General features: G+C 54.3%; 1 protein-coding gene across 5 annotated transcripts in view; it reads right to left on the minus strand.

Annotated features, from left to right (window-relative positions):
• Positions 1–24,080, minus strand: part of DCHS1 (dachsous cadherin-related 1) — a 98,782-nt gene that overhangs the window by 5,376 nt on the left and 69,326 nt on the right. For all 5 annotated transcript variants that reach the window (XM_064441693.1, XM_064441692.1, XM_064441690.1 and 2 more), the window contains 17 exons: positions 23,840–24,071; positions 22,546–22,782; positions 21,176–22,195; positions 20,781–20,968; positions 15,751–15,847; positions 15,413–15,570; positions 12,557–13,391; positions 12,005–12,244; positions 11,422–11,547; positions 10,916–11,125; positions 9,446–10,309; positions 8,839–8,952; positions 3,774–3,985; positions 3,439–3,593; positions 1,983–2,113; positions 1,195–1,481; positions 189–327 (listed from right to left, as the gene is read on the minus strand). In XM_064441693.1, coding sequence (XP_064297763.1) covers positions 189–327; positions 1,195–1,481; positions 1,983–2,113; positions 3,439–3,593; positions 3,774–3,985; positions 8,839–8,952; positions 9,446–10,309; positions 10,916–11,125; positions 11,422–11,547; positions 12,005–12,244; positions 12,557–13,391; positions 15,413–15,570; positions 15,751–15,847; positions 20,781–20,968; positions 21,176–22,195; positions 22,546–22,782; positions 23,840–24,071 — 5,245 coding nt within the window. The remainder of the gene's footprint in view (positions 1–188; positions 328–1,194; positions 1,482–1,982; positions 2,114–3,438; positions 3,594–3,773; positions 3,986–8,838; positions 8,953–9,445; positions 10,310–10,915; positions 11,126–11,421; positions 11,548–12,004; positions 12,245–12,556; positions 13,392–15,412; positions 15,571–15,750; positions 15,848–20,780; positions 20,969–21,175; positions 22,196–22,545; positions 22,783–23,839; positions 24,072–24,080) is intronic.

The following is a 24,080-nucleotide window of genomic DNA, read 5'->3' on the forward strand; positions in this document are numbered from 1 at the left end:
GGAACAGGCGTCCAGGACGCTGCGGTGGGAGCGCTCAATGGCCACCCCACCATGTCTGCCTCACTGGCCACCCCAGACAGCGACCTGGTGAGGGGCTGAGCCTGGGCCGGCATGGGGGCACCTCCCTCTGCAGGCACTGTCAGAGCAACCCACAAGATGGGCCCCACACAGCCACCAGCCCCACGCACCATTGCTGGGGTCGATGGCGATGTCAGGGCTGGGCACAGCCAGGTGGAAAGTGACATCCCCGTTGCTCCCCGAGTCTGGGTCAGTTGCGCTCACGGTGAGAATGCTGCTGCCTGCAGGCGTGTGCTCCAGCAATGTCACCTGGAAGAGGAGGAAGCCCATCAGAGCCAGGTCCCCCATGCGGTGCCTGTTCCCCCTTGCCTGGAGCCAGCCAGCAGGGCTGGAAGAAGGTCTGGGGCTGGCCAGGGCAGCGATAGCCAAGGTGGCCCAGCTTATTGCTGGCCAGGGCCTCCCCAGCCTCTGCACCAGGACCACGCTGACACACTCAAGTGGCCTGTCCCATGTGCACAGCACCTAGCCTTCTTAGTGTGACTCCCAACCAACTTCAGCATCCAGTTCCTGATCCTTTTCTCTACTTTGCTCTATTCTGAAGAACTCTTCAATAGCCGATATTTTCTCCACAAAAGGTATTTTACACAAATCAAAACAGCTATCGTCTTTTTGGTGTGCCAAACAGCATGTACAGACAGGTCCACTGGTCTGTGCTCTCACAATCTTCAAGAATTTCTGTGGCTTTCCAGCTTCTTGCATGTCTACTCCAGAGATGCGGCACCTTGTATGCGTCAGCTTTCATCCAGTGATCTGCCTATGGGCCCCAGGCTGGGTCTTGCCAGAAACACTTGTCTAGGTGACCCACCTCCCACCGCTTCTGGCCTTCCCTCTGTTCCCACCTATTCCAGCACATACTGTCTGCATGCAGCTGTGCAGGCCCACAATTGCTGATCTCAGTGCTACGTGCCTGGTTTCAGCCTCCTGTCTATGCCACAGCGACAGCGCAAGGGGTGTCAGGACGTGGATGGGAGCCCAGGAAGAGAGGGGCCAGGACAGGCTTGGACCCATCCTCAAGGGGATCTCTGTGCCTTGCAAGGCCAGGTGAGCCAGGCAGGAGCAGCAGAGGGGCTCATGCAGGACAGCCCGCACCACCTGGCACACCTGTGTGCACAGTACCTGATAGAAGCCCTGGCTGAAAGTCGGCGCATTGTCATTCACATCTTCCACGACGACGGTGAGGTTGGCCTCGGTCTCATGGCGGGTGTCAGAGGCACGCAGGGTGAGGGTGTAGTGGCTGCGCTGTTCATAGTCCAGTGGCCCTGTCAGGGCAATGCGTCCCCCATACCGCAGCACACTGAATGTACCCATGGCATCGCCATCCAGCATGAGTGTGTAGGACAGCGTGGGGCCTGAGTCCACATCATTCCCGGTCAGCTGGGCTATCTGGGTGCCCAGCAGCGTGTCTGTGGAGAGGTGAGGCATGAGCAAGCAGCCCCATCTCCTTGGAGAAGACCTGGCTCATGTGATGGGAAACCAGCTCAGTCCAGAGCCTGAGCACTGGGGACAAGGGGTTGATGCTAGGGGTGAAGAGGGAGGTCTTGGGAGCTATGCAGGGCAGGTCAAGGCTGATACAGGCACAGGGTGCCCAGGCCAGGGACCGAGAGCAGGCAGGGCAGGTGTGTGCAGCCAGAGTGCATACAGTGTGGGCAGGGGTCAGGGATGAGTTGGGAATTCAGCTGGTTCCCTCAGGACACAGCTGCAGCACAGGGGCCGTACAACCCCCAGCTCAGGCCATCACAGACAGGGCCCTGCTGAAGGGCTCACAGGGAGCTCAGCCCAAGCCAGCCCTTGACAAGGGAATGGACAGGCCTCTCTGGGGACTTCTCCCCAACCCACAGGTGTCCATCGCTCCTTAGCTCTTGCCATCAGTGACACATTACCTCACGGGGCTGAGCTGCACTTACTCTCTGGAACCCGCACCTCCCAGGGAAACGGGATGGTGGGGCTGTTGTCATTGATGTCCATCACCACAACGGTCAGCGTGGCAGAGCCCACAAGCGGCGGTGTCCCTCTGTCCATTGCCGTTACGACCAAACTGTGGGCAAGCACAAGGACACAGCACAAAGTTCACAGACATGTGGCCATATGTGTGAGGTAGCAACGCACGCATGCAGAGCATCTGGAACATGTCAGGGGGTTACTGCATGTGTGCACAGGGTTGGAGTGTGTACATGTGGTAGTGGAACTGTGCACAGCGTCTGGAGTGTCTGGGGCAATGAATATATGCGGAGCATCTGGAGTGCATGTGTGGGGCAGTGGATGTGTGTACATCGAGAGTATGATGGGGCAGGGCAGCAGATGGATGCACAGCTGAGGTGTGTATTTGGAGGGTGGTGGGTTTATGTCCAGCACTGGGAACATACGAGCAGGCAGTGAATGTGGGCACAAGTGTTTGGAGCATGTAGAGGGCAGTGGATTCATAAACGGCCCTGGCATGGGCATACGGGACAAAAGATGCATGCATGGCTGGAGGCTTTTGCAAGGGAAAGTAGTGGATACACCCATACCATTTTCAGTCTGTGCAAGGGGCAGGTGTCTGGAATGTGTGTGGGAGATGATGCAGGCAGCACACGTTGTGGGGTGCAGGGAGACAGGCATCTGGAGCATATCTGGGTGTTGGGGAATGCATGGAGCCTTTTTGTGGAATGGTGATGGGTATGTGAAAGAAATGAATGCCCTAGACCACCTCGTGCCTGGGAAGAGGGGAGAGAGACAGGTAGCCGCTGGAGCATGCACATGGGGGACAGAACATAGCCTGGGTGGGGTGGCAGAAGTTGTTCCTTGCATCTGAACCATGCATGTGTAAAAGGGTCACGGAAATACTTAAATTCATTGTGTGTAGTGTTTGCCATTATCTTATATACATGACTAGACTGGCTGGACGATGTCTAGAGTGTGTGCACATGGGTGAGGGGCCCAGAGGACCTGAGCTGAATGCAGGACTTGCAAGAGGGTTCAGGGCAGCGCACAGCACTTGGGAGTGTGTGTGACAGGGTAGAAGGGTGCAGTGCAATGTGCACTGAGCATACGTGGCCTGGATTAAGCAGGCAGGAAAGGGAATGGATGCAGCCACTGAAAAGAGTCTACTACACCCGCTCACAATCTTCTCAGCTTTGCAGAGACCAGACTGAACAGAGCACTGGCTCATCTCATTGCCATGTGTCATGCCTTTGTTACCATTTGTTCCCCATGTTAACACTAAGCCTAAGTTCCTGCTGTTTGACAAAAAACATTTTACAGATAGGGCTAACAGCTTCGGGCAGCACCAAGTAGCAAAGTATCCTCTGCAGCCTTGGGGATGCTGCTCCACAACTACACCCGCCTCCTATCTGTGGCACAAGTTAGTCTGGCTTCACTCACCGGGTCTGGGACCAGATCTCCCTGTCCAGGATGGCAGCAGTAGTAATAGTGCCAGTCTGAGGATCAATGTGATACAAGCCTGTCATTGGCAGGGACTGGTTGATGGCATAAGTCACCTGCCCATTCGCTCCCTGATCCAGATCATCTGCCAGGACCTGCAAAGCCACATGAGCGATTCAGCTGTGCAGTTGTGGAGCCTTGCAGACCACAGCCCTCCAAGGCTAGACCTAACCGTAGGTGCCAGCCCCACGCCCATGGCACAGCCCCCCACCTCCTCACCCCAGCAGAAAGGCAGGCCAGGTGCCCGCATATCCTTGTTTGTGCCCCAGCGATACCTGGATGACTGGCGAGTCATAGCTCTGTGACTCCCAGATGAACGCCACGTAGTTCTGCAGCTGGAAGCGTGGCAAGTTGTCATTCACATCTTGCAGGTTAAGGTTTATGGCCATAAAGCCGAAGGAAGCTGCTGTCTCTGCCTGGACCACAAGGCGCAGCCGGGGGCTGGCCTCAAAATCCAGGCTGCTGGAGTCCTGAACTGAGATGGCACCTGGGAGCGGGGAAACAGCAGGACAGGGTGGTGAAGAGGAGGTGAGTGATGCACCAGCATATCCATCCCTCATCTTCTCTTTTGTTCCCTTGCACTCAGTCCATCCCTCTGCTCATCCATCCATTCTCAAAGAGGCAGAACAAACACACCGAGCTCTTCTGAGCCCTCTCCAAACTGACAACCTTCTTATCAGTCCCAGTGAACTGCCCCAGGCGATAAATCCTGCACCTTGCTCAGGACAGACAGCCTCAGCTTACATTAAAGCATGCAATAATCCTCCCACTATGGAGACACCATCTGAGGTATGGCCAGTTTAAAAAAGAACTGCTCCACGTCAGGCTCCATACTGCTACACAAGCTTATCAAGCTCCAAGCCAAAGTTACGTAACTGCAGCTTTTAGTCTAGGTCAAATCCTTACAAAGAAACTGTAGGACCTGCCAGCAGTTCTCCTGCTAGGGGTCTGAGGACAGATGTCCATTCTTATCCTCCTGAGCCACTGTGTACTGGGCTTTTGTAAAGACAAGGAATTGCTGTCCCACCCAAGAAGGTGAAAGGCATCCAAAAAGATATACTAAAATGACTGGCAGCATTCCTACAGGCATGCATTCAAATGTAATGAGGAACTGTGCTCCTGTGGCTAAATTTCTGCCTTGGGGACTCCTGCAGAGCCTTACTCTCTCTGCAGCCTGTTTCAGCATCTACCTGCTACCACCAGGTGAACTAGTCAGGCAATAGGGATGCAGTATCGGGCATTTAGGACAGCTGTGTGGCCTTCGACAAGCTTAGCTTCTGCGTAAGGGCTCCACTGCCAGCTTTGCGTGATAACATGAGTTCCAATGCACACAGCTGAAACCAGGCCATATGCCCAGGAATGGAAAACACAGATTACAGCAACCAGCATGGCAGGCTGGTTTGGAGAATGACTGTGTCCTCACCTCCTGTGACGGAAGGGCTGGGAGCTGGCTGTGCTCCCTTGCTCCTCTGGCAGCATTTGGCTGCCAGAGCAGGCTCTGCCTCCAGGGCTGGCTTAGCCCAGAGAAAATACAAGGAAAGCAGTCAGCAGCAATCTGCTTTCTGAAGGGTTGTTCCTGACTAGGACAGAAGCAGCAGAACCTGAGGTGCCACAGTATGGGGCTGAGAATGCTCCTGTGACATTCCCCTGCTCTGGTCTTGTCCACAGCAGACACTTAAGTATGCTCTCTAATGCAAAGCTCTCACAGAGCTTCTGTGAACATCACCTCTGGTGCTCCATGGAGAGATTAGCCTGGGGACAGCCAAGGACAGTCATGGACTGGTGCCCATGCACTGGCCCATTGTCACAGCAGAGCTGAAGGACAGGAGCCCAGTGTAACACTGCTTGGCAGCTGGCATGGGGCAGGAGAGCAGCACTGTGCCAGACCCCCTCGGCCTCCCTCAATGTGTTGCTCCAGCACCCTGTATCCGGTTGCAGCATACAGCCTCTTGCTCTGGGAGACAGCAGGGCAGTCTCACAGAAAGACAAACGGAACTCAAGGAGGGATGTGTTTTAAGGGAAAAATCCTGTATTCTGGGCACTTTGCCCAAGGGAAATGTTTCCTCATTGAGATGAAGTGGTATTGCCACAGCAACCGAGGTGCAACTGAGGCGCAGCCAGGACATGTCCAGGGTGTTCTGAGAACCACCGGCACACGTCTCGAGCAGAGACAAGCTGAAGGGATGTGAAGGGACAGGGACCATAGGGGTGTGCTTCTCTGACCCCATCAGGCCTTGCTGCAGCACAGCATAGCAGCTTGCCACGTAGACCAGTGTCACAGCCACACATGGTATAGCAGAGCCCTGCTTATGCTACCCAGGACAGCAGGGAAAGGGGACCTCTCTGCATGATTGACCTCAAAAAGGTCTCAGCCTCCAACACTGGGGAGCACAGTCCCTGTGTGCGGGTCTGGCTGCAGACCTGGGTGGTAAAGCAAGGGGGAGGAGAAGGGCTCTGTGAGGTCTGTTCCAGCTGTGTTGTTGGCACAGGGTTTCAGTTGTGAGCTGCTGCAGTGGTGCAGTGCTGCACCAGGCAGCTCTCAGGGGAGGACCACTGGGCACATCTGAGCAGTTGCTGTTCTCGCACAGCCTGGCTCTGAACTGGACAGGTGGGTCAAGGCGCAGCTCTGGCAGCCCCTTGGGCAGCCTGGGAGTCACTTGGGGTTGCTTTCACCCCCAGGCTATAATGGCAGCCATGTAGGCTTCAGCTGAGAGACCTGGGTGCACACAGGAGCATGGTGCCTGCTGGCTCAGAGACCGGGGTGCTGGCTTAGGGACCAGACAGAATTGGCCAGGGTGACACCCTGTCAGCCCCTCCTTCATGGACATAGCAGCTTTGGCCCAGGTCCATAGCTATGAAATGCTCACTTCTGAATGGCAGCTTCAGACAGACACACTCCTATGGTGGTGTGTGAAGGCTGTGTCTTCACAGGCATCAATCCCTGGGACTGAGAGCATGCAGGGAGCCCGTGGCACAGCAGCTCTCCACAGTCAAAGACCTCTGTGAGCCTGACTGGGGTTTTAGTACACCCGCCTGTTGACTCTGGGTTTCAGGAGCCGCAGAGTACCAACTCCTGAGCTCAGTTTGGCATTGGGGGCTCCTCTGTTTCGGTGCTGACATGTGCCAGGTGACAGAGGGAATTGTGGCCGGGCTGCGCACATGGCTTCATTGTAAGGTGGCATGAGGCCCTCTGGGACAGCCAGGGCGTGGGCAGTCCTGCAGGGGAAGTTCAGCATGGTGCTGGCTGGCTGCCATGATGCAAGGCTGCAGCTCAGGTTCCTCAGGACCCAGTGGGGCCATGCCCCAGTGGAGGTTGGGACCCCCTTCACGAGATACAGTGTGCTAGTCTGGCCTTTCCACAGTGCTCTCAGTGCCCATGCTGTGGCTTGCTTGCAGCAGCAGCACAGTGCAGTGAGTAGCTCGCAGTGACACCAGGGTGCTGAGGAGCCTGTATGGCAGCTGAGGGGAGGAGTGGTGACAGTGGGTTGCCATGGGCACTGTGATTTCAGATGGGTACTTTTGCATGGCTGAGCATTTTCTGCCATGCCCATGGGTGACCTGCAGTGGCCAATACTTAATCACAGTGCCAACAAATTGCACGCTGTGCCATACCACGGGTGGCTCACAAGGACCTGCACAGTGGTCATGGGCTGCATAGGGCACAAGCACAGCATCAGAAAGATCTGTCAGCCTGGCATCCTGTCCCAAACCTAACCATCTAGCAGGCACAAGAGAATGGGGCTTTAACAGGCTCCAGCTTGAATTCTGGGCTCCAAGGACTGACTTTCTCATATCACAGAACCAGAGAATGGTTTGGGTTGGAAGGGACCTTTAGAAGTCATCTAGTCCAACCCCCTGCAGTGAGCAGGGACATCTTCAACTAGATCAGGTTTCTCAGAGCCCCGTCCAACCTGACCTTGAACACTTCCAGGGATGGGGGAATCTATAACCTCTCTGGGCAACCTGTTCCTGTCTTTTATCACCTTCATTGTAAAAAAATATTTTTCCTTTTTTTCCAGTCTAAATCTCCCCTCCTTTAGTTTAAAACCCTTTCCCCTTGTCCTGTCACAACAGGCCTTGCTAAAGAGATTGCCCCCATCTTTCCCATAGTCCCCCTTCAAGTACTGGAAGGCTGCAACAAGGTCTCCCCACAGCCTTCTCTCCTCCAGGCTGAACAGCCCCAACTCTCTCAGCCTGTCCTCGTAGGAGAGGTGCTCCAGCACTCAGATAATTTCTGTGCCCTCCTCTGGACCCGCTCCAAAAGGTCCGTGTCCTTCTTGTGCTGAGGGCTCCAGAGCTGGACACAGGACTCCAGGTGGGATCTCACCAGAGTGGAGCAGAGGGGCAGAATCCCCTCCTTCACCCTGCTGGCCACACTTCTTTTGATGCAGCCTGGGATACGGTTGGCTTTCTGGGCTGCAAGCGCACGTTGTTGGCTGATGTCCAGCTTTTCATTCACTAGTACCCGCAAGTCCTTCTCTGCAGGGCTGCTCTTAATCCCTTCACCCCCCAGCCTGTACTGATATCAGGGGTTGTGATATCCCAGTCTCTTTCAAACTACAGGGCAAGAACCAACCTCACAGCAAGGCACCCCTCACCCTACCCTCAGCCAGGCTTCCCCTGGTGCCAAGGGGTGTGTGGACCTTCAAAGGCTGCCCTTTGAAGCATGTGGTGCAAACAATGCCAGCTTGCCCAGTGTCCCTGGGCAGCACCTTGCAACCTACCTCACTACTCTGCCTGGGTTATCAGCCACCCACAAGCACCACTGATACACGTTCAGCATCTGCTGATGGCTCAGGGAACAGTCTGGTGCCGAGGGAGGGCTCCCTTTGAATGCCCACTGGACAGTGAGTAGTTCCCCATTTATTGTCACCTTTGGGACTGCACAGGGACAGCCACGAATTCACAGCAGTGCTGCAGTCACAGCAGCTTCATGCACACCAGAGAATAAAGCACAGCAGTCCAGGTGCCTGGCTCTGAGGCCCCAACATATGATGTCTCATTTGCCCAAACTTGTCATCTGAGCTAGGCTGCACCCAGATTGCGTCTCGGCAATGGTCCTGGCCTCTGCTAACTCCTGAACCGGGCCTAGGAGTTTTTGGGAAAAGGTCCAGTTAGGAGGGACCCAAATTGTGCTGGCAGCTGTGCTAACAACCGCTGGACAATGACAGGTTAGCGTCCATGTCCAAACAGTAACACTATTTAATTCACTGGTATAGAGGTGTGGACTGTGTTCCTGTGCTTTTGGGGCCCCCTGAACCTTGTGATAGCTGAGCAGGCAATTGCAGAGCACAGGTGGCCTCACACCTGCTGCTTCCCCAGGTGGCCTTGGTGCTGTACCTGAACTGGGCTGGATAAGGAAAGCATTCTTCTCATTGCCGCTGATGATGCTGTATGTGATGCGCCCAGAAGAGCCCCCCATGTGCATAGCTTGGATGCTTGCCACAGCAGTGCCTGGAAAAGAGTGAAACAGTGTGAAGGGGCAGCAGTCTCAGGGCAGGTGGCAGAGAGGGGCAGGGTGGTGTGTGGGCAGCATACACTGTACCATAGGAGCACAGCTCTGCCTGAAGACACTGCTGCCGAAGGAAGCAAGATCTAATGGCAACCTTGGGGTGGGAGCCAGGATTCGTGGGGCCTGTCTGTGGCCCCTCTATGGTCTCACTGTGACCCCTGGAGACCTTCCAGTTAAAACAGGGCACCTGTGACTGCCTACAGTGATCTGAACACCCTGAGGTAAACCCACAGGGATTACCATCCTGAACAGCCCGATTACCAGTCAGACCCTGAAGTCCCTTGGGTCTACCCAAGGGCATAATAGAGCTTCCCAAGGCCCTGCAGTGTTCCCTGGTTTGAGTTTCCCACAGCTTTGCCAGCCCAGCACCCAACTCCCCTCCTTTCCTGTCCCATTTCATCCTGCCACTAGCTGGTGACTCTGCCCAGCTGATACCTGGTGCAGCATTTTCTGGCAGGGCCACATCACTGGTGCTCCGGGGAAAGCGGAGCCCCCGGTAGGGCTCTTCCTGCAAATGGATCACCACCACACCGGTAGACGAGAGTGCCGGTTGCCCCAGGTCTGTGGCCAGGATGAAGAGTGTCCGCTGGCGCTGGCTGAGCGAGCCCAGGGGCTGCAGCAGTTGGATATCCCCTGTGTAGGAGTTGATTGCAAAGGCAGAGTTGGGGGTGGCAAGGCGATACAGGATGGAGGCGTTGGCACCTGCATCCCTGTCCTCTGCCCTCATGGTGGCCACAACCTGCTTGAGCGGCGTGTGGCGGGACAGATTGACAGTGAGTGGGCTGTGCAGGAAGGCAGGGGCATGGTCATTGACATCTCGCACCGTGACCATGACACGCACAGCTGCGCTCTTGGGCTCCCATGGTGCTGAGTCCACAGCCTTGGCCAGGAAGCTGTAACTGGGGTGGCGTTCCCGGTCCAGCACCTGGGCACTTCTGATGTGCCCACTCTGTGGCTCAACCTGGAACATTCCAAGTGACTCATTGCCCAGGTAGTAAGAGACCTGCCCGTTGGTGCCCTCGTCAGGGTCGTCAGCCACTAGCTGCAGCACCAGGGCACCAACAGGCAAGTCCTCTGGCACCTCCACCACATAGGTGGCCTGAGCAAAACCAGGTGCATTGTCATTTAGGTCCAACACCCGCACATTCACTGACATGGTGGCACTGCGTGGGGGGGTGCCATGATCTTGCACCACCACTGTGAGGCTGTAGGAAGCAACTTGCTCACGGTCAAGGGCACGTGCAGTGGAAAGGACACCGGAGGCTGGGTCTAGGCTGAAATCCTGCCCAGGATCTCCATCTGAAAAAGAAGAGAGGGAATAACAAGACAGCATGACTACAACTGGTACAAGGAGAGACCTGCCCTGTGCTGCCCAGAGAGGACAGCAAGAAGCCCATCCCAGTGTGGCCTGGCAGGGAGGGTAGAATGAACTGTTCTGTGTAAGGTCCCAGTGGGATTGAACCTCCTTGGTCCAGCTGTGTGTGTGCATGTGTGCGGTGTGTAAAAACTGACTCTAACAGCTTACAGGTCAGTGCTGCTGCCACAGGGAGTGCCCAGATAATGCATGGTATGACAACAGCGAAGAGATCTCACTTAGAAACCTGTAAATTCAACAGGTCAGAGTAGCCAAGAGAGGTATGGAACTAGTCCAAGCCTGGAGAACCAGACAAGAGCCTGCGAAATGACAAAGTGCAGCCTGACCAGATCTTGCGGTGCTTTTCACTGGGGTCAGAGAAACTAGAAGGCTGAGCAGTAGCAGCAGCCACATGTGGTTTGCAGCAGGAGAGAACTGAAGCAGAGCAGGAACTGCCACAGGCGATGCTTCCCAGAGCCACAGGCAACCCAGGGTGAACTGTCCTTACCTACTGCTGGGAAAGAAGCTACAGAGCTCCCTGTGTGCCTCACCTGCCACGTAGTATTCCAAGCGCCCGTTCTCGCCTCCGTCAGGATCGGTGGCCCGCAGGGTGTAGAGTGCCACGCGGCTTTGGTTCTCAGGGACCTCCACAGAGCAGGACTCACTCTCTAGGTGTGGTGCATGGTCATTCTCATCCCCTACTGTTATCCGCACAGTTGCTTTGGAGAGGTTGGGGGGCATGCCACCATCCCGAGCATAGACTGCAGGAACACAAGAGCACTGTAGGCTACCCTGCTGACTGGGAGCTACTCTGAAGGCTGTCACATGCAAATGTCCACACAATCACAGGGGCAGCCAGGCATGGGATCATTGGCATTCCTGCATGCTCAAACCACCCAACAACACCCTGCCTGCCCCACAAATCCCCATCACTTCCCCTGGCCTTCCCTCCCTGTAATACTTCCTTACCCCAGCAGTAGGGAGCACCCATCTGCTTCCCCTGTGCTCCCTACCCCTATGCCTGCTGTACCCCTCTCATGCACCAGCACAGCCCTACCCATCAGCACATGTTGCTCCTGCTCCTCCCGGTCCAGGCCATGTGTGGTGACAATAAGCCCCGTCTGTGGGTGGATGGAGAATGGGCCCCCAGAGAGACCCCCATAGAACACCTGCCCGTTGGCACCTGCAGGGAGGAACATGGTTTGAGGGCAGCCCAGCAGCAACCCCAGGAGCCTCTCATTTGGCTCACAGCCCTGAACCTCCCTCCTCTCATGCTTCCCACCCAGGTGTCACACAGACTGTGGGAGATGATGATCTCACTCCCTGGCAGAGATGTGTGATGGAGGGAGGTCCCAGCCCAGCCCAGCTTGTGGACAGGAAGATGGGCCAAAGGACCTCCAAGGGACAAAGGCCATTGTCTTGGGGAGCAGAGGCAATCACAGTCACTGTTCTCATTCTCAGCTTCTCCCAAGATTCAGCCCATCTCTCATCTCCAGTCCAGGTGATGATCCTTCTCTCCATGGTCAGCCAGGCTCTCCAGACCAGGTGGGAGGGAGCAGAGTTCACCCAGTCCTGGGTGCTGCATCTCCAGAAGGGCCCCTGACCAAACTGGGCAGCTCACCATCACCCTGCATCCTCACCCAGGTCCCGGTCTGTTGCCAACACCTGCAGCACAGGGCTGCCAGCTGGCAAGTTCTCCATGATGTGTGCTTCATACTCAGGCCTCTCAAAAGTGGGAGCCTCATCGTTGACATCCAGCACCAGCACGGACAGTAGCTGTGTGGCGGAGCGGCGTGGGAAACCATGATCCATGGCCACCACGGTCAGGTTGTGCTGTGTGACCTCCTCCCGGTTCAGGGCCCGCACAATGGAGAGTGCGCCTGCAGACACAGGGAGAGGGGCATGGGACCGCATGGCATCAGGGCCAACTGTTCCCAGGACAGAGCTATTGCAAGGCTGTAGGCGCTGGGGTGAGCCAGGGGCAGCCAGATCTCAAGAGAGACAGCAGTATCATGCCAACCAGGTGCCATGCTCGGGGCTCTCCGCACCCCACAATTCTCCCTCCTCCAGGATCCCTAGCCCATGCCCTCCTCCTGTGCACTGTGCCACATCCCCATGTACCCCTGCACCCTCCTCAGCCCCCAAGTTCCCAGTGCCCCTGCCGCCCACCCTGCATCCTCCTGGGCCCTCACCAGTGCTGGGGTTAAGGTGGAAGCGGCCATCACTGTTGCCTGCTCGCAACGAGTAGCTCACGCGCCCATTCTCGCCCAAATCGTTGTCCTGGGCTACCACATGCAGTGCCACGAACCCTGTTGGCTGGTCCTCCATGATGCTGACGGTAGCAGGTGAGAGGAACACGGGCACATTGTCATTCTCATCAGTCACAAACACACGGGCTGTGACAGCTGCTGAGCGGCGCTGGCTGACGTTGCGGGCCTGGTCCATGGCCTCCACCACCAAGAGGAAGGAGGCAGCAGCCTCCCGGTCAAGGCCCTGGCGAAGTGTCAGCAGCCCTGAGTGGCTGTCCAGCTGGAAGGGAGCCCCGGGGGGCTCCTGGTGTAGCAGGGCATAGCGCACTTGGCTATTGGGACCCACGCCATCCCCATCCAGTGCCTGGAAGGTGAAGATGGACGAGCCAGCCTGGGCATTCTCGGGCACCACAATGGTGATGGGGTCTTCAGGGAAGGTGGGCGCCTGGTCATTGCAGTCCTGTACATGGATCTGTACCAGCACCAGTCGGCTGGAGGGATAGCCATGTTGCATGTCCTCAGCACTCACCTGAAGCACGTGCCGTGCCCCAGCTTCATAGTCCAACTCCCGGGCAGCATAAATCTCCCCTGTCACACTGTCAACCACAAAGGTGCCATCCCCACCACCTCCTACCACTGTGTAGGTCAGCTGTCCTCGCGCAGGGGCATCTGGGGGTGCCACTGAGCCGATCACAGACCCCGGCTTGACCCCCTCGAGAGGGTGCAGGGTCAGCACAGTGGCATCAGGCCGTGGCAGCACCCGGGAGGATGGCAGTACCTGTGAGGAGAGGCAGCAGTGAGGGGCACGTGGCAGGGTGCTGTGTGCCAGGAGATCCTATCAGGGAGCCAGTGGAGAGGGGAACATGGGACCTGCAGAGAGCAGGTGTTGGGAGGCAAGGTCTCAGCTTTCGTGGCCTAACAGATGAAGCAACCTGAAAAACATACTGAGAATAAGCATGGGTTTGACAGGGTGAAAGACGAGCTTCACCTGGGTAGTAAGGGTAGTTAAGGACAGACAGAGCTGCTGACTGGGCAGAATAGGCTCAGGGAGGATCTTATCAAAGTATATCAATACTTGAAGGGAGGCTATGAAGAAGATGGAACCAGGCTGTTCCCAGTGGTGCCCAGTGCCAGCACCAGGGGCCATGGGCGCAAGCTGAAGCACAGGAGGTTCCCTCTGAACATCAGGAAACACTTTTCACTGCAAGGGTGACCGAACTCTGGCACAGATTACCCAGAGAGGTGGTGCAGTCTCCATCCTTGGAGACAGTCAAAAGCCACCTGGACATGGTCCTGGACAACTGACTCTGGGTGGCCCTGCTTGAGCAGGGTGGTTGGACAAGACCTCTCGAGGTGCCTTCCTGCTTCAACCATTCTGGGAGCCAGTGATTCTGTGATTGTTACACACTGCAATGGCAACAGACACCAGCAGAAACAATTCTGCAAAACATAAGCAAGAGTGGGCAAGAAGAGAGGTAACACTCATCCAGATAAGATGTACAGAGAAGAAAGATAACCCAGGATGACCAAAAGATAAATAAATACTATCACTACTTTTATTAAAGATACTGAAGTTAATTTGGGGGTGAGGTGCACCTGAGAATGGGACAGAGGATGCATGAAAAGCAATAGTGTTATCTGAAGGGAAAATGTGTTGAAGAACTCAGTGCACTCATGTTAAGGAGCTGGGAAAAAAGAGAATACAGCAAAACTGTCAGCCTGGAGGGGTATCAAAGCTAGTGACTGTCAAGCAAATAGCTTCATTATAGGGATGCAAACAAGCACTTCAGGGACAACCATCCTGCCAGCCTGGCCCCAACACTTTGAAGGCTGTAGAACAACTTTAATGACAAGAACAGTTACAGACATATAAAAAGCAAATGGTATAAAACGTATTATGGAATGGCTAAAGACAGATATGCCAGGCTAACACAGTGTTTCTCTCCTCAAGGCCAAAGGAGTATGTAACTTGCCTGGGTTTTAGCTGGGCTCTGATGCAGTAGCACATGGGAGATCTCTCATTAAACTGGGGAAAGGAACAGTATGATTATGGCTGTGTGACAGAAAGGACTAAAAGATGACTGGCTCAAGGAGACATTTACTTTTGATAGGTGCAAGGGCAAAAGAAAGCTGCGTACGTTATGAACTTGCTGACTATGTTAGAGGGCACTGCCAGCACAGAGAAGCAGCAGAACATCAAACAAGGAGAGTCAAATCGTCTTGGAAACTGCAAGAATAGGGATAGGAAGATGTGAAAAGGTATACTGTGAAAGTGCCTTGTCTAAGGGGAAACCGGAGTCTCTGCTGTAAAAGGAAGCTCATTACTTAGAACAGAGAAAGGACTTGGCTGTCTGGGCCACTGCACCAGAAAACGAGTGCCAAAGCTATATAGATGTGAAGAACACCCTGCATGTCATGAACACTGTTTCCAGTAGATGCTGGGACGAATTAATGTCTCTGTGCAGGAGACCTCTAAGGTCTTCTCTGCAAAAGCATATCTAGGACAGGGTTGGCTGTCCAGCTCTGGAAAAGAGAAGTGCTTACTATTAATGCTGTTGACCACTTTACAAATGAGGACATGGACAGTGGCAGATAGGCCCATCCTTTCCCATGCCAAGTCCTCCACACAGATTTTAGGGCTGGATCAACAGCTGAGCAAGGGCAGAGGGTGCCCTGGGATGAAGGTTGTGGAGGGTGAGAAGGTGGGGAGGAAGGCTGACAAGTAGCTGAATGGTGTCCTTCAAGAGACGAGCGAGGGGTAGATGGTGCAGGGACAAGAGGAGCTGGGGTGCTGGATACCTGAATGCGAATGATGGCTGATGTACTGCGAGGCACCGTGCCCCGGTCACTGGCTATCACAGTGAAGATGTACTCAGCACGATCAGACCGGCGTAGAACTGTGGCAGTCCGCAACTCTCCAGTAGCCATGTGTAGTGTGAAACGCTCTGCCCAGGCTCCTGCAGAAAGAAGGTGAAATGCTGCAGGGAGAGGCAGAGAGGAGGGAGTGCAGGGGGCAGGTTGGGATGGAGCAGGGTGTGCAGTATGGCAGGGCTTGGGCAGTGGGCACCCATCTGCACACAAGGGTGATGGCTGCAAGGCAGAGAGCAGCATCAATTAGTCAGTTCCGCAGCTCATACCTATCAGTGAGTAGATGATGGTCCCATTCTCACCCTCGTCGGGGTCCTTGGCCTGCAGGGAGGCGACTAGAAGTCCCGATGGCTTCTCTTCCAGCACCTGCAGCACAGCCCAGGGAGCAGCTGAGTGGCACGGGGTACCCTTCAGACTACCCCCACAAACCCCTGAGCATGGCACAGGATCTGCACCTTCCTACACCAGCCCTGCACCTCACCCAAGGCACAGACCCCCCCCACAGCAAGACCCACAGACTGGGTATTGTGCCTGAGGCTGGACAACATGGAAAAGTCTGCAGCAAAGCTGGCAAAGGGAGTTTCTGCCTTGCCAGCCCTCCTCCCATTCTGCGCTGTTTAACAACCAGCTTAGCAGTGTTGGGGCATGCTGCAGCAATGAGCTGCAGGGTGATGGGAGGACACTATTTCACCCATGTTATGTCCAAAGTGTCTGCAGCTGGGAAAACCCAGGGCTCCACAACAGTCCTGGTTCTCTCCACCCCGAACAGACCCCTTCAGCTGCAAAGGCAAAGGTGTAAGCTTGGAGGTCAGTCACCCTGGCAATGGAAGGTGGTTTCCTCAGTTCCCACCACCCAGCCCAGGGTGGTTTGCGATCTCTGGAAACGCAGCTGGCAGTTCTTCCTGGGCTCGGATACCTGGACTCTTAGGGCTTTTCCTTTCTCTCCTTTGTTCCCAGTTAGCACTGCTGACTGCCTGTCTGTAGGCACTTCAGACCACCATTGTATCACAGTACCATCACAGTACCATCAAAACATTAATTACACACGTGCTCAGTTAACTCCACATTCTGAGGTGAGTTTCCACCTTCCTGACAGAGACCACATGTAACAGCATTGCATGCAAGCACCTTTCCTGGATAGTTATAGAAATGGATGCATCCCCATTACTGCCCCTTAGCACCTATCAGTTTTTGGGAGTACCCTCAGCAATCAGCCCATGTCTGCTGGGAGACCTGTCTCTCCTCCAGCACAGACTCCTTGTACCTACCCACACCTCACTGGTAGAGCAGGTTCCCCACTTGGCACAGTCTCTGCGGTCCCTTCCACACCGGAAGACATCAAATTCACATCCTGAGGTTACAGACCTCAAATTCACATCTTATCAGCACATCCCACAACACAAATCATCCACAGAGATCCAGCTGTACTAGGTGACCTCTGTGTGGTACCACTTTAATGCACTTACGAAAAAGACAAGTGGAATCCGAGCAAGAACCCAAGGAAAGAGACTGCAAGCTCCTGAGAGGAGGCAAATGTTAATGCTGTTGCACAAACTGCTGGCACCATGCTGGTGGTGCTCCAGAGGGGAGACCAGAGGAGCTGGACTTGTTTAGCCAGGCCAAGCAGTGATGTGACTGCACACTGTAAACACTGGGGAGAGGGGAGGGAAATTCCAAGGAGAGAGAAGAGCTATTTAAGCAAAAACACAATATTGGCACAAGAGCAAATGAGTATAAAGTGGTCAGAAATTAGTTTAGGCTGGAAATTAAGAGACAGTTTCTAACTTCCAGATCAAGGAATCCGGAACAGCATTTCACAGCAGTGATGGAGGCAGAAGACCTTCTAAATATAGCTTGGCTGTTTATGAAAAGGAGTGTCTGCATGGACACCTCTCAGTGTGGCCATGCTTAGGAGGCCCCTTCCAATCCCTCCTCTGTAACAGGCTGGGGCAGGGTCTGCCCCCCATGCTGCCCCTAATCGCCCTCAACCAGGATACGAGGGGCTCCTGCTTTGCATGTATGGTCACACTCCTCTTCCACAAGGAATGAAACTCCATCTGAGGAAAGCAGTGACTCAGCAGAGGAGTTAAATGAGTACCATCCACACAGGCTCCACAAACAAATGCCATTTCAGATGCACAAACAGAAGAATAAACAGCAATAGTAGTAGTCTTGCCTCTGCAAAAAAACCTCAGCCTTAGTCAAACTGCTACCAGCCAGGCTTGTCCAGGTCTGATGTCCACCCTCCAAAGAAGATTGTTGCAAATACCAGCTTGGTCCGAAGACCAGAGAGCCTTCTCAACCACTGCCGTAGCTCTGACAGTGGATATGCACTGGGCAGTGGTAGTGGATATATAAAGAAGATACAAGAAATGGGATACGTATGGAATAATCCTCCTGTGAAACCTCCCCAGCTTCCAGCAGTCTGTGGCTAAGTCACTTCCTGAGCCACAGATCATATTTTTGTTCAACGGCCTTTGAAGGATTTTTTTCTTTCCATGAATTCATCTAATTTTGAACAAATGCAATTTTTGGCAATGATTTCACAATTTAATTATGATCTGCCAAAAAAAGTACTGCCTTTGTTTATTTTAAACCTGCTGCCTGGTCATTTCTTATAAAGCTGCCTAGGTCTTGTATTGTGAAAAAAGCAACTTCTAATTACCCCATGACTTTTTCTGTGCCATTCACTGCACACCTCTGTTATATTCCTGCAGTTTCTTCCATGCCAAAGAATGTTCAAGTATTTTCTTTCGGCATCGAAACCATTATCTACTGGAGATCACATAAGCGTCCTTTTCTGATTCTTTTATAGCACTGCTGCTTATTTAGTGGAACGGAGGCAGGGCAGAAAGCGTGTGCAGAATTTGTGATGTAGGGTAATGATGTTTTCTTTCTTTCTCTGTTCCTTTTCTAATAAAACTCAGCATTTGATTTGCCTTTTTGTCTGTGGCTGAGCCCTGAGCTGACATTTTCACAAAGCATTTGTGGCAATGCCCCAATCTTCTCCCTAAACTTAAGTAGCCAATTCAGAGCCCACCACTATGTAAGTGAAATTCATATTGCTTTTTGCCATGTGTATCACTTTCCAGTTAGCAACAGTGAATTTAATCTCCCGTCTTCTTTCCTAATTGAACAGTAAAATGAGATCCTTCCACAGTTCTTCACAGAGAGCCCTCACCTTTATTGCTATGAATAGACCAGTAACATCAACAAATAATCACCTCTTCTGGAGGATATATGAAAATGCTGAATAGCAAGGATACCAGCACCAGTCCTAGGCACCCACCAGTGACATCCCCCTTCTGTGAAAACAGACCACTTCTTCCTCTCCTTCGCTCCCTCTCCCCTTTCCTACTGATCATTCCCTGGGAGGATCCATTACTACTGCAGTTCCTGTGTGAACACCACCTAGTCCTGCCAGCGTGTTACCAACGTGCTTGACAAGCTCATCTCACAACCCTACAGTGGGAGATACCCCTCCAGCTGATGCTTAAAGCAAGGCGCTGACATAGAAACCTCCCTCTGCTTTGCCTAATGAACATCGATATGAATACTTCACTGAGCAAGTCTGCAATAAATCACTGAGCTTTGCATTTACCATTCAGCTTTTACTTTTCTAAGCCCTTCTTCTACACCTAAATCATGATTAACAGCAGCCTATTCCTGTGCTTCACCCTTCTCTACCAGTGCTTCTAGCAGGAGAGCTTCAAACCAAAGTGCCCAAATATTTGTTTAGATCAAAACTGTCATAGCATTTACCTGCCTTCAGGACTCTAAATTTGTCCCAGCCTTGCTCTGCCTCCTGAAGGATGCATATGCTTTTGTGGTACCTTTGTACGAGAAGAGACCCCCTGAAATCTAGCAGGACACTCCCAGCATTTCATGCCCGCAAACACTGGAATCAGCTGCAGAGCCTGCTGTGTGAGTGTGTTGCTGGTGTCCCCGCACAGGAGACAGGACACAGCAGACACAGAGTGTCAGCAATGCCATTTAGCAGAGCCTGTTCAGCCGCAGTCTCAGCAATGCCATGGCTAGCTGGTCCCTGGCCAAAGCCTTGCTCAGAGAGAGGATGAGACTAACTTTGCCTTCCTCTGCGTCCACCAGGCCCTGAGAGATACTTTCACCCAGGCCAAGCCTTGCCAGATAGCTTTGCAAGCAGTGAGTGTCAGCTGGAAATGCAAGAAGGTGGCTGGGCAAGGGATGGCTGCGACCTGGAACAGGAAGGGAAAAAGTAATGAACAGGGAAGGCCTGACTAGAGTTGCAGAGTGTCCCCAGAGTCCTGTGCTGATGGCTACCCAGGTGTGGCAGTGACCTGCCAATGCAGTCCTGACTGCTCTGACCTGCCTCAGGTGTGCGGCTCAGACTGGACCTGTGACAGAGAAAGGTTGCCATTGCTGTGATGTTTTAAACCCAGCATAGTGCAAGTGGCTTTAAGCACACTGCCTGAAGTGCAGCAGAGCAAGTACATCCTTTCAGCTGCAAGTTCTCCCCACTCTGTGCAGAGGAGATGAGGACAGGGCCTCGACCGCCCATCCTGCTCCGTTGCTGCCAGCGCCACTCAGCTGGCTCCAGTGAGCCCTTGCCATACATGCCACTCCACAGGGCCCACAGCAGAGCAGATGCAGCGGGCTCGGGGTAGGGGTTGGTCCTCACCCACTTCTGTTGAGCAGCACAGACATAACTCAGTTTGTAGCCACACTCAGTGCCAGATGACCGCTGCCACCACACAGTGCTGAGAGGGAAAGCTGGGCTGGGACCCAGAGCAGATTCTCAGAAAACCCTTGTGAGTGCAAAGTCCAGCTGGGCAATGCTTTCTTGACCTCCCAGAAAGCCAAGTGGCTATACTGGAAGTCCCGAGACCTAGAATTTAACAGCACCCTCTGTCTCCCTGCTTGCAAGCGTTTTACCCTTGGCTCCGCTGGGTCAGGTTTAGAGCTCCCTTTCATTTTCCCTCCTTACAGGTATGTGTGAGCCAAGAGCTTCTGCCTGCTGGTCAGTCCTATTGGTATCAGAGATGTCTGCAGCCCTCACCTGCTTTGTGCAGACTATACAGACACCCCAAGTGCACAGGGATGTCTGTATTTCCCAATGACATCGCTATCTTACCACATCTCGATCACATTTACCAGACTGCCCTGGATGCTGCATGGATGCAACTTGTACATGCTTATCTCCCGCCCTGAAACGTTCCTGGGTGCCCCTGCCCACTCCCTTTTCCCCCGCAGAACTGCCTGCCCCCAGACCCAGAGGCTATCACACCCCTGCCTCAGGAGGGCTCCAGCCTGCTGCCCCTACCTGCACAGGCAGTTCCTGACCACTGGCCACATGAAGGAAAGCAGGAGCGTTGTCATTCTCATCCAGTACAGTGACATAGATGGTTCCTGTGGCACTGCGGGGTGGTGCTCCCCCATCCTGCACAATCACCAAGAGCTGGTAGCTGGACTGCTGCTCCCGGTCCAGGCTATGCTTGGTGCTGAGTTCCCCTGTGGGGGAGAAGTGGGGACACAGCTCAGCCCAAAAACCCCTTTAGAGAAGAGCCTGTGCTCAGGTATGTTCCTGGAGAGCCCAGCACAGCAGGAGTAGGAACATGAATATTCTGTTGCAGTGCTGGCCTGGCCTGCATCACTTCTGACCTGCCCTGGACTTTCTCCCCAGCCAGCCCCAGCCTAGGAAGCCAGGAAGTTTCTCACCTGTCTGTGTGTGGATAAGGAAGCCGGGATCGTGCTGGAGCAGGCGGTAGGTGAGCCGGCTGTTCTGCCCAGCATCCCGGTCACTTGCCATCACCCTCCCCACACTGCTACCAGGAGCCTGATTCTCAGGAACAGTGAAGAAGTAACGCTCCTCGCTCAGCCGGGGGCTGTTGTCATTCTCATCAGTGATGCTGATCCGTACAGTGCTGGTGCCTGTTTTCCGGGCTTCTCCCCCTGCACCACTGCCTCCTGCTGAGGCCAGCACTGTGAGCACATACAGGTCCCGTGTCTCCCGGTCCAGTGCGCTCTTGACATACAGCCAACCACTCTCAGGCATGATGCCAAAGCTGGCAGCATCCCCATCTGCACGCAAGTGGTAGGTAAGGGTTGCGGATTCTGCATCGTGTGCCAGGGCCCGCACCTGCAGGAAGCGGGTGGAGACAGGCACACCTTCCCGCACCTCCACGCGGTAGGTGAGTGTGTCAAAGATGGGCCCATTGTCATGCTCGGCTTGCACGTGCACCAGCAGCGTGAACGTGGAGCTGAGCTGGGGAACGCCGCTGTCTCGGGCCACAATGGCCAGCCTGTAGGCTGTGCTGGCTTCATATTGCAGGGCCCCGATCAGTCGCACAGCCCCCGAGGAGCGCTCCACACTGAAGGTGCCATCACCACCTGACAGCAACTCGAAATTCACCTGACCATTGGCACCGCTGTCACGGTCCTCGGCCTGCAAAGTGTACACTGTAGTCCCAGGTTCTGTGGCCTCTGGGAGCAGAATGGAGTCAGAGGGGGCTGGGAACACTGGCACGTTGTCATTCACATCTGACACAGAGATTTTCACACGTGTGTTGCTATACGCAGGAGGTGAACCGCTTCGGGCCTGGACATCCAGAATGAGGACTGCCTGGGCCTCATGATCAAGAGGCAGGCTGGTGCGGAGCTGCCCAGAGGCAGAGTCAATGGAAAAGTAGCCATGAGGATCCCCCGAGGAGATGGAATAAAAGATGTCATCAGCATGACCTGCAGACAAGGAAATGAAGACAGGAAGAATGATTTGTGTGCTCAGCTCCCTACAGACAGCAGCAGGGTTGGGTAGTCCTGTCTGTGGCAGACTCTGGTCAGGAGGTGCACAGTAGCACTGTGTACACGCGCAGGTATGCACAGATGCATGTGCACAAGTGTGTGTAAACACATCTGTGAGACCATGCACTGAGTTGAGTGACAATTGCATGGGCGCACATTCGGATGTGCGTGCCTCTGTGCGTACATGGAGCTCCCAGAACAGGGTTGCTTTCTGAGGAAGTGTGTTACTGGACCTTCAAGATGATGCTGGGACAGGGAAAGTGCATACAAAAGGGACAAACCCATACCTGGAGGGTTCTGGGCCCGGACAGCCCCCACGCTGGTACCCTGCAGCATGTCCTCAGGCACCGTGAAGAAGTACTGAGCTTGCTCAAAGACAGGGGGCGAGACTGTGCCCTCCACAATGCTGATGTTCACCCGGGCATTTGGCTGTGCCTGTAGGCCCCCACCATCTTGTGCAGAGATCACTAGCTGCACCAGGGTGTTGGCTTTACCACTCAGGGACCATGAGAGGGAGATGACACCTAGGGAAGAAAGCAGTTCAGATGGCACTATGCCTGCACCCCTGCCTGTCATCTGGCACCAAGGGAACAGGCCAAACCATAAGCTTGAAAAGAAAGACCTAAGGGGACAGCAAACAATGTGCATCGCAGGTGGGAGCTCACTGTAGGAGAACTGGAGTAAAGAAGAGGAACCCTCCTGGCAAAGCCTCCCCAAATCCTCCTTTCCCAACTTTAAGCCCAGCCCTGAGCTAAGCAATGGTAAGGACTGGGGGAAATGAGCCAGAGGGCAGGTCTTGGGAGACAGAAAGGAGGGACTAGGGCTTCCAGTGTGGGGCACAGGGTGAGGGTCATGAGTCAGCAAGTGAGATCTGGGCTGTGGGGAGGCTCTTAGAGGTAGTGTAGAACTGAAGGACCTTCCTTGACAGGCCCTACAAAGGAGGTGGCCCTGCATTAGGATGGCTGGTAGGCCTGTCTCATCCTAGCCAGCCTGGGAACTTAGGGACCAGTGTGGGGAGACCCCGATTCCTGTGCTGAGCGCAGGACACCTTCCTGTCCTGCTGAGAGCCCCTGGCACCACACCCCATGCACCCACCTCCCCAGCAGAAACTGCTCTGGCTTTTGGTGGCCAAAGCAAGGCAGAGCAGATGCGGCCAATGAGAAAGGTGGGACTGAGTGTGACAGAGAGTTGTAGGGAAGGAGAGTAAACTGAGCAGGGGAGAGAAGGGAACTGGACAGGGACAAGAATCTAAGCCTGATGGGGCAAAACAAGCAGCATGCAGGAGGAAAGGCGCAGTGACTCAGAGATGGGGAATGAATGAGAGAAAGGAAGACAGGACAAATGAGGAACTGAGCAGGGAGCAGCAACAAGACAGCAGAGACTGCGTCTGGGAAGGGACAGCCAGAGGCTCAAGAAGCCGAGGCCAGGAAGATATGGCAGGGAGAAGAAGAGATGTATCCTGATGACAGACTGCACTGCTGAGATGGCCAAGCAGTCACTCTCAGGCTGGCTTTCACACCTGCCTGCATCCCACTGCTCTGATTGCTGCGTACTCTGGCTGCCCCCTGAGCACTCTCTCACCTGTGTCCTTGTTGAGGGAGAAGAGAGGGGGTGAGTTTCCCTGGACAATACGGTAGGTCACTTTCCCGTGCAGCCCCTCATCCTTGTCGTGGGCAGTAACACGCAGCACAGCTGTACCTGGCATGCTCTGTGTGCTGATGCTGGCAGCATACTCCAGTGGGTAAAACACTGGCTGGTTGTCATTTATGTCCTCCAGGAAAACCTTCACATACACCATGGAGTTCAGGCCACCCTGTGGAAG

The sequence above is a fragment of the Phalacrocorax carbo genome, chromosome 1 (genome assembly GCF_963921805.1).
Source record: "Phalacrocorax carbo chromosome 1, bPhaCar2.1, whole genome shotgun sequence".
NCBI classification, from domain to species: Eukaryota; Metazoa; Chordata; class Aves; order Suliformes; family Phalacrocoracidae; genus Phalacrocorax; species Phalacrocorax carbo.